The sequence below is a fragment of the Oculina patagonica genome, chromosome 2 (genome assembly GCF_052425735.1).
Source record: "Oculina patagonica isolate OP01 chromosome 2, crgOcupat, whole genome shotgun sequence".
NCBI lineage: Eukaryota > Metazoa > Cnidaria > Anthozoa > Scleractinia > Oculinidae > Oculina > Oculina patagonica.
The window spans coordinates 34238178-34252591 of record NC_135759.1 but is presented as its reverse complement, the minus strand read 5'-3'; the positions used below and the strand labels follow the sequence as shown (position 1 = coordinate 34252591).

General features: G+C 39.1%; 2 protein-coding genes and 1 long non-coding RNA gene across 3 annotated transcripts; all 3 read right to left on the bottom strand.

Moving 5' to 3' along the window:
- Positions 1 to 1690: 1690 nt before the first annotated feature.
- LOC144642022 (uncharacterized) lies at positions 1691 to 2850 on the bottom strand. Its single transcript, XR_013568678.1, has 2 exons — positions 2767 to 2850; positions 1691 to 2462 (listed from the first exon to the last, which is right to left on the bottom strand). It is a non-coding gene; the product is annotated as an uncharacterized LOC144642022 (long non-coding RNA).
- Positions 2851 to 2886: 36 nt separating this feature from the next.
- Positions 2887 to 9286, bottom strand: LOC144644322 (synaptotagmin-2-like). The gene is made up of 4 exons (XM_078503786.1): positions 9044 to 9286; positions 5013 to 5677; positions 4504 to 4630; positions 2887 to 4274 (listed from the first exon to the last, which is right to left on the bottom strand). Coding segments are annotated over exons 1-4 (1104 nt in total). The 5' UTR covers positions 9045 to 9286; the 3' UTR covers positions 2887 to 3963.
- A 2819-nt stretch (positions 9287 to 12105) lies between these two features.
- Positions 12106 to 14323, bottom strand: LOC144644328 (uncharacterized). The gene has a single exon (XM_078503791.1). It carries the CDS (start codon positions 13260 to 13262, stop codon positions 12306 to 12308), a length of 957 nt encoding a protein of 318 aa, XP_078359917.1. The 5' UTR covers positions 13263 to 14323; the 3' UTR covers positions 12106 to 12305.
- Between the last annotated feature and the right edge of the window lie 91 nt (positions 14324 to 14414).

Genomic DNA, 14414 nt, shown 5'->3' with positions numbered 1-14414 from the left:
AAAGCTGATGTTTCGAGAGAAAGCCCTTTGCTGGAGTCACCTGGAGCAAAGACTTTGACTTTGCTCCGACGAAAGGCCAACGCTCGAAACCGGCATCAGCTTTTAAAAATCCGTTACGGTGGTTTACTTACCTTTATCAACTTCCAGTCGATAATCAACTAATTGTTACGCTTGCCCGCCGGCGCAGCACAACAGTCTCTTACGAAAATAAGAACTTTGTACTAAAGAAAAAAAAAAAAAAAAAAAAAAAAAAAAAAAAAAAAAAAAAAAAAAAAAAAACCCAACCAACCCTTATGGTTTCTACTAAATTAATCTTTAATTTACTTTTGTTCAAATGCGTTTATGGAGGGTTCAGTCAGTACTGGAAAGGAGGCTTCATATAACAAGGAATTTTCTATTTACAAAATGATTGGGCCTATGTTTTTGAAGGGACTTTGAACTTGTATGTTAGGATAGTGCATGGTTAAACTATAAATATGGTGATAGGAAGTATATAACAAGCTCTAAAACCGTACAATGAACATCACAATATCTGAACATTTTGTATTATAATACAAAATATGCTCAAGAGGAGGGGTGGGTAATCAAAAAGTTTCCGTCTGCATCATTTTTAAAGACAGCTTAATTCAAATACATGCACATGGGTGCATATATTTCTTTTTGAGGGTTTTTGTGGACTTTTTTTTTCAGAAAGGGGAGTTTATTTCGGGGGATTTGATATCTGAGTTTTACGGTAACTGCTAAAACTATCGAATCTCCCTTCTCCCTCCCCTTCGAACGCCGGCCACGCAGGCTAGCACTCTTAAATGAATTCCGAGAAGTCGCCTTCTTTTTCCTAGGTCCTACTTGCGGGCGGAAATTTAGCAATTAAGCAAATGAAAGGGGAGAAATTCTCGCTGCTTGCGCTTTCAGGCCTTTCACGGTTTTTCGTCTCTACGTTTTCTCGCTCCAAAGAAAATAAGGTAAAAAAATGACTGCAGTGCGGTCTTAACTGAACGATAAAAAAAAAAAAAACAGAAAAGAAATGCAAGCAAACTGAGGCTACCAGTTGGCTACCGAGTAAAAAAAGAGATTTGTTTGTTGTGCATAGATATGGATGTTTACCGCTGGCGTTTTATAGTTTGTTAGTGTCTTTCATTTCTCAGTGTAAACTGGATTTACTCTGACAAAGTCAAAATAAAAATTTTAGAGGTTATTTTTAGTTCAGTAGCTACCAAGACCTAGTGTAACCATATGGTGTAACTATTAAACGTGAATATTTTTTCACATATCTGTTTTTTTAGTTCGTTAAGTTACCCTAAACGATCTACTAATAATAATAAACTAAAGCGTAACTGATTACGGTCATTTTCTCAGAAGATTGGGAGGAGGGCAATCCGAAGAGCCCAACTTAGTTGTAGGTCATATACACCATTGTTCCGCAAATATTCTTATTCAAACAAGTTGCAACACAACGGGTGCGTCCACTGAATGTTGATCGAGATAACACACACATCTGTGAACGCATGTTACAGTGATCAGTATGGAGATAAGTACCTTAGACTTAAAAAAATGATTGCCTTGGAGTCAAAGCTTGTTTTATCGGTCAAATGCCCGGCACCCAGCTAACACAGACTGACAAAAAAAGCTAAAGGAAATTAAGAATATTATTTAACGTCGCCGGAATAACTAAAAACAATGAAATGCGCCATTGCAGATGAAGAAGCTTTTATTGCTTTTCACAGACTCTGCATTGTGTTTCTGCAATGGGCTTGATACAAGGCCTTTCAATAATTCTTACTCTGTCTTACAGAATTTATAATCTGATCATAGCAGTGACAAGTCCAGTATCTGAACAATGCCTTCCCTACTCCACCCCTAACAGGTGGACCCTTCTAGGGTGGGAATGTGTGAGGTCAGGTATATATTGGATTAGCCACTGAGCTGTTTTTGTATAAATCCCTATTTGCAGCCATGGCCTTGATAAGTACAAGACCCTTCAATTCGTTCATAAAATATCTACACCCAAACTCACTCCTTTCAGTTACAATTGCGAGCTGGTTTAATTTAAAGCATTATATTTTTGTTTCACCAATACCATTATCCCCATTTTACCAGCTTTTCTCAGTCCCGAATTATTAAAAAAATATGACCACATCCTAACTTTGGTAGTTGTGACACAATACTTCCCTTATTATACCTTCTCAACCATTTTCTCGCCACCGGTCTGTTTAAACACGACCCAAACAGTGGCTTTACCGCAAATTTTTGCAGCTGGGATCGACCTTGTGACAAACAAATTTGGCCATACTTTTTTCGCCTCTTTTTTCCTGGACTTTTCCATGCAGGCCACCAGGGCCTTTCTGAATTTTGCCCGAAATCCCGCGATTATGGGCCTCATATAATATTAATTTAATGGTTGGTACAATGCGTTTTTATGCGAGAATAAGTTAATTTTCTGAATGAGGTCGCTCACCAGTTTACTGTTCAACTGCGGCTAGGGCTTTCCACAAGTTGCTCGGCCTTTTTGGCCTTTTCGTTTCGGCCTCCCCTTCGGCCTTTTTCCTCTCGGCCTTGTTGCTTTGGCCCGCCGTCTCCGGTTCCGGTGTGTTCAGGCCTCGCGTCCGGTTCGGGCGGCCGCGCGGCGCCTCCCCCTCCTCCTCGCCATGACGTCATCATTCGCCCCGTGTGGCTCTCGTCTCCTTTTGTGTTCCCTCCTTTTTTCTGGGCAGCGCTTGGGCACTTCGGCACCCCCTTGTGGCCTGCAACTGGCGGCACTTCTCCAACTGTGCTCTCTGCGGCGGTTTCCGAAGCATAAAGCCGCTGCAAATACTGCTGTTTAATAAGCTCGGCCCAAACGAGGATGAAAGTGATGAGAGTTCACCCTCCTTTCGTTGACATGAACTCTCGTGCACTCTCATCGACTCTCATGCATCCTCATCGACTTTGAACGTGCTTAAATTTTTCACGAGAGTCGTAAGGGTTTGACTGACTCTCGTTATCGTTTGGCCCGAGTTGATGACAGTCGATCGACTGTCGATCAATGAGAAATCAACATAAGAAAAAAAAACTCCCATGGGAGTCAACTCTCATCAACTCTCATCAACTCTCATCCTCGTTTGACCCAAGCTTCAGTAGTCCATTTCAGTACCCCATTCTGTAAGGTTGTCCCATTATACAGTACACTGTATGTCAATACAGTTGCAGCCCTCTGTGTCTCACAGACGAGCTGAGGAGACATTTAGGTAAATCGAGAAAAGGTTTCTGCCCTTTAAAAAATAAACCATTGATAATTTCGTAGAAAGTAGGTACGTAAAATTGAACGGAACTTCGTGGCTCTTGAACGAGTTTTAGTTACATTTTAAAGTAAAAAAAATAGGTTTTTGTTTTAAATATGGTACGTTCAGAAGCTTCTGCATAAAAACACTCTCTTAACAAACTGAAATGAACTCGAAGTGTAAGTTTAAATATTTTTAACTATGTTTATTAGTGAACTGGACTCACTACGCTCAGGTATGTGCACTTTCCTCATCTCCAGACTGAGGTAACACACCAGCCTAGCAGCAGTGGACAGCTGTTTCGTCCTCTTTGGAACTCGTCAACACTGCGTAAGGCATGGTGGTAATGGGAGAAAAGTTCTTATTTCTCCCACCTCAGTGATCCAACACTTGTGGTACACAAGGTGGATCTCTGGAGACGAGCGCACCAGTAGTCTTAGACTACCGTTGAGGATAGGTTAGTTTAACTAACCAAAAAACACCTCAAAAATACGCCGTATTTTTGCTGCAACATAACAATGCCTGCACTGTCAGAAACCCACATTTTAAAAAGAAATCTTACTCTAATGATTTAACTCTAATATTTACAATTAAAATTATTTTTCATTCAATTTATATTCTATCTTACTTAACTCACTGAAACAATTTAAATAAATAACGAGCGTTCCTTATGAGAATGCTCGGGAGTCACGTGCCCAGCACAGCTTTACGCGCCAGGAACTATGGGATGCCACATGGCAATAGGCTTCCTTAACGAGGCTAACATGTGATTCCAATGTGAAAAACCACTTCCGGTCACCTGTTGACCAAGTAGCACTTGACCGATAGTTTGATCGGCCCCATGTGAGTGTTTATTGACGACAAGAATCTTGAAAGTAACTTTCTGTAGTGTGTCCGAGGTGACTTTAAATGTGAAAGCTTCGTTGTAAACTGGATTTAAAGTCTTTTTCTGCATGGCAGTCCGCTTTTTGCCCAACCTCGTTCTGCTCAACATGAGGAACACTTTGACTGCGGGACCTGTGGACAAAATACAATCATACAATGTTCCGGGTTAAAATATCAATATTGTAAACGGTTTGAGCAACATGGCAATATAACTTCTCTATAAACTTCATTTCTTGCTTAAAGCGCCTCCCCCGAACCCCTTCCCCCTCCCACAAAAAAGAAAACAATACCAAAGAAACATACTGGTAATAAAAATAACAATAATGACGTTTCGTGACGTCATATAATGCGCGATACTCACCCCATAGCCCGGATGTAGATTCTATTTTTAGGTTTCGCGCCTTGAGGATCACAATCGTTAGACGCTGAGTGGTGGGGAAGTAGTTCAACGAGACAAGCAGCTCACCAACGTACTCGTGTGGCGGCTTCTGTGGAGAAAAAGTGAAAGGCAGCTAAAAATGATTGCAACGTAAAAGAAGCTCATTGCTTGGATTGCAATTATTTACTGAAACAAAGGCATGGCATTTTGTTAGCTGTAGATTTCAAATGATGAAATGATGATATCGAATACGTAGTTATGGGGCGTTCATATAAGTGCACTGCTGAACGATTTCGACGATTTTCAGGTTGACGAGTACAGTGTGTTAATGGCAGACAGACAAATGGAATACGAATAATCAGAATTTTCCTCTTTTCCTTAATTATTCTATCTAGAACTGATTAACATATGGAATCAGTTTTCCTCAACTAAAATTATGCTTGAAACTGAAATGTTGCAGATCAAAATGTTTTCAAAGTGGCTTTTGTTACCTTTGGTTCGCCCACAACATCGTACCAATTGGGATGCGGTTTGCTAAAGTCTGCCTCGTCCAATGATAGCTCCACTTGACCAATCAAATGCGAGTTTGAAAACGAGTCCTGTTCAATTAACCGAATGCAAAACGATAGTGTTTCAACTGGGTTCCCATCCAACGAAAACAGCACTTCTTCATTCCATTGTGGCTCAAACGTCATTTTCTGTTTTTCAATTTCCCTCTCGTCCAATCTTTTTTCGCCCTTATAGAGCTGTATGACAGGATAAACGAACGCCGTTTGAACGTTCGTCCTGCAAATGATTCCCTTGGCCTGCACCAATCCTATGATCAAGACATCTTCTTCCCTATTGAAGTCAAGCCAGAACTGAAGTTTACCAAAGTCGCCGGGCGTTTCAACAATGTAGGGTTCCTCTCCGCTGGAGATGCTATCATAATCAGCTACAGAACCGTTCTCATAAGTTTGATAAGTGAACCCTCCTCCTGGCCATTGGCTCTTTTGGTTTATGACGTAAGTCTCTTGAGATGGGCTGCGCTTGCGGCGTGTTCTGCGGTAACGCCACCATACCCAGCAGCACTTGCACAACACGGCCAATAACGCGGCGGCTAGGGCCGAGGCTACCCCGACCACTACCGCTAAGACCAGAGTAAGTTTTACCGCCACTGCAAAAACAATGGCAACTGCATTATTAAAATTGTTCTACGTCGAATCACGGAATAATGACATTTCTTTTGGAATCATGGCGTTTGACGATCGGTCTTAGGGGATATCGGATAATGACAAGATGATTGCGCCAAACGAAGTGATAAATAACAAATTTCAGAGAATGAATAAAAAATATTTCGTCCTTCCAAGGGTATTTCTGGCATGCAGACGTAGTCTGCGCTCCTAATCCCGCTGCGATCGCTACAACGATTATGTTTTTTTTTATCACCTTGAGCTGCTTTAAGACAAAAATAGAATTTGAATACTTGAATGAGGAAAAAGGTGCAATTAAGTCGCATTCAAAATGTATGACAGGCAAACAATTGCAATCATCATTGAAAACTAAATGAACGTAGTCTTAAGTAAGTTCAGTTTAGTATCGGTTTCAATTAGTGTTTTATTATATTTGAACTCGTGTAGAAAGAGTCCACATAGTTTTTACACTAAAATAAGTTGAAAAAAAAAGTGGGAAACGAGAAACTAAGGGAATCGAATTTCCCTTGCAAGGATTTTTAATGAACGACGATTTGTTAGTCTTGACATATATTAAAAGGAAATCCTTTTTGAGCCTTTTTGTTTCTTAGCAACTACTTCCAAGTGCTCAGATAAGTGTTTAAAAATATTAAACGAAAATGATAAATGAATACCATCGATGTATAAAATATATATCCAACATATATCTTCAACATGATGCTTTTCAGTGTTAACGGGTGTTAAAAAAATAAAAATTTGCTACAAAAGTCGCTGATTTGTTCCTTCCCGTTTGGAACGCTCCAGCCAGGAGGCATGACCCTCATCCTTTCTCACGCGTCCCCAAAACGAAATGCAAGGCGCATTTTCTTTCTCAGTGGTCATAATTCTTTCCTCTTAACTTTCTTCGGTCTGCCAGCATCAAAACGACCCGAAACGCTCGTAAATGACGACAAGAACTTTAGTCTGACATGCCCTATGTACATTAATAACCTCAATCTTGCCTTCGGCTTTCTTTTGGGTACAAAAGGTCGAAGTGTGTTTATACATTATGTAGACACGGCAATGCAAACTGTCGACAAAACCGCCCTTTGTATTATTTTGGGGGACCTTCGTAAACATTGACGCAAAATGCTTTCTAGAAATATGCCTCGCACGACCTTTGCTTAATATTAATACAAATAGCACTGAGTATTACAGTAAAAACCCAATGAGAAAGTGGCCTACAAGCCGCCAAAACCATTTTCTCTACGCCTTTTTCTCTTCTTAGAAACAACATCCTTATAAACCTCACTGAGGTAGAAACTGTCATGTTTTCTTTTCAATGACTTGAACATCTAAGTAAATTAATTTCTGAATTTTCTCGATTTTGACAATTGTTCTCGTTATGTTGTCACCAGATTCATCAGAATTGCGACTTTGATTTTTCCTTCACCTTATGACACACAGGGTCGAACAGGGTGAAGATTTTGTACTATAAGAGTCTCTGCTTTTTTGGCAACGCGCTTGTTTCGGCAAGAAAACTATCTTTACATGTAATTAAGTATCTTACATGTAGTGTTTTTCACCAGAGCGCGCGCATTCAGCTGCCTTGCGCTTGTATCTGTTAACCTTTCAGTCTTTCATTCATTTCAGCTCTATTTATCAATACCAAAAATGAATTGCTTCAATGGATAAACAGGTTTTTCTCGTTAATTAGAAGACCATAATATCTCCTTAAAAGTTCAATTTGAAAAATCTTCATTCCAAATAAAACACTGAAAGAAAAGAAACATCAATACGCAGATGGTTTCCAAATGCTAACCTTTAAAAATATTTTGTTTTTACCCAAGGCAGTTGATACCCTATTTTTATCTTTATTTTCATCCAGAGACGTGTTAATGTGCATTTGCTCTTGATCTTCACCTGTTTTCACTTATTTATTCCCAGAACAAAGTCAAGTGTTTGTGCGAACAATAACAATTTGCTATGCATGAAAGAAAAGAAAGTTCGATTCAAAAAACGAGCTGGCAGACCATGTAAACAACAAAAGGGATGTCGAAAAGAAAAAAAAAGATACACAGGGCTAGTTGTTATAATTATTCGAGAATAGGTTTTAATCTCGAAAAAAAAAAAACATATCAGTTGAGACAGAAGCTCTCTTCTAATTAAAACTTTTTTTCCTAAGGCGATCAAGAGAGAATATCAAAGCACAAATTTCAATATTTTTTTTCGGTACTGCATTCTATCTTTGGCCTTTGGCCATTTGGATATTTTTCTTTTGTATTTTTCTTTAAATTTATTGTGGGCGATAATTTCAGTTTCCAAGGACAACCAATTTATCAAAATTTCAAATAAACTCAAAATATTGACCTAAATTTGCAATTCAGATTTGAAGGCATAAGCTCTCCTCATGAAGTAAATACGGCAAATGGCATATATTTCTGTAGTTACTCAATTCTCCGGGAAACGGCACGATTTTTCTAGAGAGCCGACCACTTCGGCTTACAACTAAATTTATCCCATGGCATAAATAGCACAAAAATAATAAAACAAACTAACGAAATTTTCAGCAATTTTTGTACCGTGCTCAAAGATTTTTAAAAGAAAAAATCGAAAACCATTGCTCCTTTCGCAGCAGTATATGACCAACCTCGTGCTTTTGTCAACAAACGTATGCCCCGGAAGATTTCAAAGTTTAAGTGCGTAGCATTGTGCTGATCGCTCAAAACGTTCGAAAAATTGGCATCGACTTCCTTTAAGAAACTAATAAATTAACAAACGCATTTGAGGAAGTTGGCCTTCAAGGTTATAATTTTCATTTTCCAATACTGAGCTCTCGATAGCACCGTTGGTTATTTGTTTGAGCTATAGGTTTTGTTTACCGACTTGCACATAAATCCTGCTCTAGTAAAATGAATTAAAACTATGTTTTCACTGCCGCTGCAGTGTCTACAAGAAAGCTATCTCAAGACAAGGCATTTATGGTTAAGTCTGATAAAACTGCGGCTTTAAATTTGAAGCTGGATCGGGTGAATTTTTCGGGACTGCAGGAGGTCGAAGATTTAGAGGGAGTGTTTCTCATCTTGGGCTGTATCGTTTGAGTAAACATCTTGAAACTGCTTTTAAAACCCCGAGCCTTTAAACAATATTATTAGGGTGCCATCCCTAACAGATCGTCGTAAATTAAAGGCGGATAAGCTATTTTAATTTCAAAAGCAACAGACCAACCTTCCAATTTAGAACAAAATCGTCTCATGCAAACTACCGCACCTTTCAGCTAAGCACATAGCTCACAATAGATTTTGCAACTCGTAAAGAACTTTCTGGTTAGTTTCAGCTAGTAAACACAGGTGAAACGATCATCTACTTACTGTGCGATCAGATCCAGGAGACTTGTCCATTTCAAAAGCTTTTCTTGTAGTGTAGATTTCGTTCGCCGTTTCGACAGCGCGCAATTATCTCGATTTCCACTCGAAATCGCAAAATGCTGCGCTGTTAACTTCGTGTTAAGGTTAAACTTCCAATCGAAACGGCTCAAACCTGCGAGTAAAGGTGCGACACTTAAACCGGCCTGATCGCAACATTTCAAGCCATCGTTGCAAAGGAGGTCTCTGGAGGTCTCGAATACCTCATTTGCAAGTTAAAGACAGAACGGGCTCTGATTGGTGGGCGAAGAAAATTAAGCATTTAAAGTTCGATCGACAACTAAGGATTTATTTGATTGCACCTTCTGTACATGTAGCGGCAATACGCAATTTAAAAGCCTGCGTTCGCAGTAAAGTTAATGAAAAAGATACATAGATTTTGTTATCATTTTTCAAGGTTTTACAGGAACTTATAGCATAAAGAAATAAAGAATATTTAAATGCCTATTCTCAGCCAATTGGATTGGGCGGTGATTCAACCTGTCATTTATACTAAATTATAATCCTTTGGCACTTAAATCACAGTTCAAAATATTTACCAAACAGGGCAATGTTTAGCCGAACCGGAAATTCATTACCCCAGAATACTAGTTCACACTTCAAATAATCCTTTCAAGAAAACATATTTCTTTAAAAGACAAATCTTGCATGATAATTTGTAAACAACTTTTGGGGAAATGTGTGCAAATGGTTTTGAAAATTATTTAAGATATTGCATTTGTTGTAAGTTAAAAACATTAGGGTGTGCTTATGTTTTCCATAGAATGTATTCCTATGAATAAATATAGCCAACTTATGTCGTGTGGAGAATGGGGGGTTTTCTTTTTGCTAATTTTTGACTAACCTTTCGTTTCGCGTTTTTTAAAAATTTCTTGGCCACTCAAAATGCACACCATCAGTGTGCCACCTCTCTCAGAATTAGCCGTCTGTCTACAAAACGTACTGCATTGTGGTCACTGATTGTTCAGGGTTGGTAAGATCCGGGCAAAAAAAAAGTATGCATCACAATAATAGATTCACCTTATTGCCTCCAAGCTGTATTTATATTGCAGCAAGCTCCAACACCTTTCCTTTTCATACTAATTATGATTTACGACTGCAATTGCTTCCGCAGTTAGACTTAGCGACTTCCTTTGTTAATTTAAATACAGAACTTGAAAACTTTAAACGCCATATATATATTTTATACCTTTTTCAAATAACCGGCCGGTCAGTAAAGTGGAAACGTTACCTGTATTTTAATCGAATCCGGGCATATGTTTTTATAGAGTGTATTAAAGATACTGAAAATCTTAAAACAAATCTAGACGCCAGCTTAAAAAGCAAGACATTATGATTAGGTGGGAAAAGCTTGTAAACACCTTTTTTTGTTGTGACTTTTTTGCTTACACAGGGGGTAGTTCTATTATTGTTTTCATTGGTGAGTAGCCAATTGGTCAACGATCTTATAAAAGTCGGTCAAATAGGATGGATTCCTCACTCCTAAGAGTTCAAATCGAATGCTTATCGACGACTTTCGCAAACAAAGCTAAAACACGAACTTTGGGAAATATCTCACCCTCTCACTATGTCACGGTTTGGTTATGTAAATAACGAGTTGTGTTATATTATTTGCCGGAACATTTCTACTGGAATTTTTATTGTTCGGTAAAAAAAAAATAAATAATAAACATCCTGTTCCGTTATGTATATCTTTTTTACCATTTCCACGCCTCGGGCAATTTTGAGCTTACGGGATACGTGGCTTGTCAGCTTTATAGATCCTGGTTCTTTGGTTATAATTGCAAATGGTATCCATGAAGTGTTTTCTTTGCAGGAATGTTTCTACGGGAACACATTGACAATCCAACATTGTCCCCGTCCGAAGGTTTCCCGCCTTTTTGTTCCATTAAATAGACATAAATTAACATGTTTTAGAGAAGCGGGATAAGCTTAGCTGAGAGTCCGAAAAGGAGAAATACTGAAAACACCTATGCACCCATCAAATCAAAATACTAAAAACACATGCTTGTTTTAACATTACGCTCGAGCCCAGGTGTTTTAGCACCTTGTTGTTAAAACAACTTCCGGCTTAGCTTTCAATTACTTCCTGTGTTAAGTTGCAAATTATTCGTTAGGCGTCTATTCACCATGAAATAGATACAGTAACATCATTACAGCGCTCCCAGATATTTAGAGCAGTACTAGTGGGTGTAACAAGATACTAAGAGTTAATTGGGAAGCAGAAATCGGTAAATTGAGAAAATGTTCTGTTCTCTATCACCAAACTGGCGGATCGAAACGCGCGTGTTTGCCTGAGCCCCTCCTCTCTATGTCCTCTATATACCCGCCACTGATCATACCTTGCGGTCGGTGTCCCGTTCATATTCTTTGCAAAAAATGATATGCTTAGAGACTACCCTACTCACTGTGCTTTCTCAACGATTTTTTTTTCTTTTCAGGGAAATAGAGAGCCTGCTAGTATTTATGCTACGACTAAATGAAGACGGAGTTAATAATTCGTACTTTTTTAAAACTCAAACACGAGTGTTTTAGGGCTAATCCTTTTAATTTAAGCCGTTTTACCATAATTGGTGAAATTTTAAGGTTTACAACACGACCAAAAAGAACAGGAAACCGAGAATACCAGCTTCAATATATCGCTCGTGAATACGTGTACCTTATAAGCTTTCCACGATCAAAATATCTCACATTCGGACACGTTTTGCTCACTGGTCGTTGTGGGACAACAAAAACAAAAAAATCGAATCGAATTTGTTGACTGGGATTCCCCCATAGGGTGTTCGTCGAGAAGTTTGAAACCACTAAAAGTTAACAGAATTTTCGTTTGGGGTATTCATTCTAGAGCGAGGTAGTTAGTTCCTGTCATATTTCAGTCGGTTCAAACCCTATCCCACCGTCACCTTCATATCGAAGACTCCCCCCCCCCCCCGTATTTGCTGTTTCAGTGAAGATTAAACTATTAAAACTTGAAGCCCTGTTTTTTGCAAAACAACAACAACAACAGCAACAACAATCTTTATTTCTTGCCCAGAAATTTAAAATTTTGATACTAATACATGCAACGTGAAAAAAAAAATACAGTGAAAAAACAGAGCACAGCCACTTAGAAATAGCTAAGGCTAATCGAGCCAAGTGGCTGGGCCAAGCGGAAAAAAAACTTGCAATATATTCCATTCACGCAGACACAAACAAACAAAAATTCACGTCAGTAGCCATGATGTGATGGATACAGAAGTCTAGATAAAGGCTTCCCTGCGGATGCTCGAGGTAACAGTGGAGCACTCTGTTCTGTGTAGGCAGCCGGTCTGGACACGCTCCTTGCCAAGTCCGCCATATTGTTTTTGACTCGTTTGTGTGGCCTCTTTAAGGACGCCATGAACGTTGATCTCTTGCGCATTGGTGAATCAACAAGCGTAGCTGGAAATACGCATGCGTTCCACGCAAGAATTCTTTTGCTCGTGCGTGGGCCCTTCGCATCTTCGTGGCCTAATAAAAAGGTTTTATCAAAATCAATCGATAAACGTGAAGATGGCGGCGCGGACCAAACTTTGTCATTTAATCTTGGCAAAAAGTGCTGCTTTTCCGTTTCTTGTAAGCGACGTTTTGAAATAACTTCTGGGAGCGTGTTTTTCTCGCGTGCTAATTTAATGGTTTTCTCGCCTTTGGTTTCCGTACCTTCTCGTTGTAAAAAACGTTTTTCTATTCCCGTCCTTTGTCTTTCGACGCGAATTTTCTCTAAATGTCTCACGACTCGATTTGTTTCCTGAGGGTTGATTTCTTCAAGGCTAGGAAATAAACTCGAGTTATCGGTTACCATAGAAACGGGAGGGTGCAGCGATAACGGTGTGCGATTGTTAAATTTCGAATTAAAGTGTCCCCGCACTTCTTCAATATGAGGATTAAGTAGCTCCTCGCTATTTTCTTGTTTTCCTTCGTCCAAAGAACTCCGTGTCCCTGAGCAATAACTATCTGTAGAATTACAAGATGTAGCATCGTTCTTAGCTTCACTCCAAACCTGCGATTTCGTACATCGATGCTTATAAGAAAGCTTCGCAAGTCCTGTTTTTCCCGGCAATCGCTTTTCTTCTTTCATTTCAGTTTCCTTGGAGCTGGTTTCTTGTCTTCCACCTCTTGAATCAGAAGTCATTTGTGTGTTTAACATGTTGCCCTGCTTATTTCGTTTTGTTTACTTTAAAAATAAATATTGTTATTGGCGCTGTAATATATCTTCCTTTGAAATAAAAATAACATAACATAGTGTATCACAGTATCACTTGAGGCACTCTTTTTCTCGTTTGTTTTACAAGTCTTTGTTTTTTGAAGTCGAATAAATTTCCACTGATTGAAACTTGAGACGATTTCCTCCGATACTGATTACACGGTACTTGACAGGCTTGTTTGCTTAAAACTCTAACAATCCCTTCGTTTTTACCTTGTGGACAAGATACTTGAGAAAACTTTGCCAAAACACGAGGCGGGTCAGTACAATTGAGAATACCTTGATCCTGTTTAAGAACCGTCTGAAAAGCTTTAAAATCAGCGCAGCTTTGCTGTCGAGTGTGAAGTTTAAGCTATCATTTGTAGCTTTTTGAAATTCAAAACGAACTGAGACCTGAACAGGTGTTTTGTCGAGTTAACGGAATGACAGGTGTTGTCTGCCCGACATGTTAACGGCGGGAAACATAAAACCAGGCAACCTCGTCCCAGGGAATCTCCGCTTTCAAGATGGCGGTTGTCCTTCGCGCCCCCAACCGCCATCTTTTTAAAAGCGAAGATGCCCTGGGGTCGAGGTTGAAAACCGGGTACAGTATTGACAACCATGAATCAATGGGCTGAACGAGTTTCGTTTGTAAATCCTCGTTAGAGGGTCTGAATTGGGGTACTCGGTAACACTAAACACTTAATTTTTTTGGCTCTGTTACATGAAACAGTTAAATTGTAGGCATTTTAATTTCCAATTATTGGGAAGATTTTCGAGAACTACCGAAGATGTACGGAGACTACCGAAGATGTCTGAAGACTACCGAATATTTCCGAAGAGAAATCCGAAGATTGTTTCTAAGTTCATGAGTGATTTTGTAACTGATTTTCAAGAGCGGGTAAGAATTTACAATGCTAAAATACTGGGTTTTCCACGAAAAACTCACCAAATACTAACTTCTCTGGAAACAGTAACAACAAACGCTAAAAAATATGGGCAAATAACACTATAAACACTGAAACCCATTCAGACCCTCCCCCCCCCTCGTTTTGATACAATTACCTGTATAACTCACGGCATATATACTACCTGCTATATATATATTACCTACCT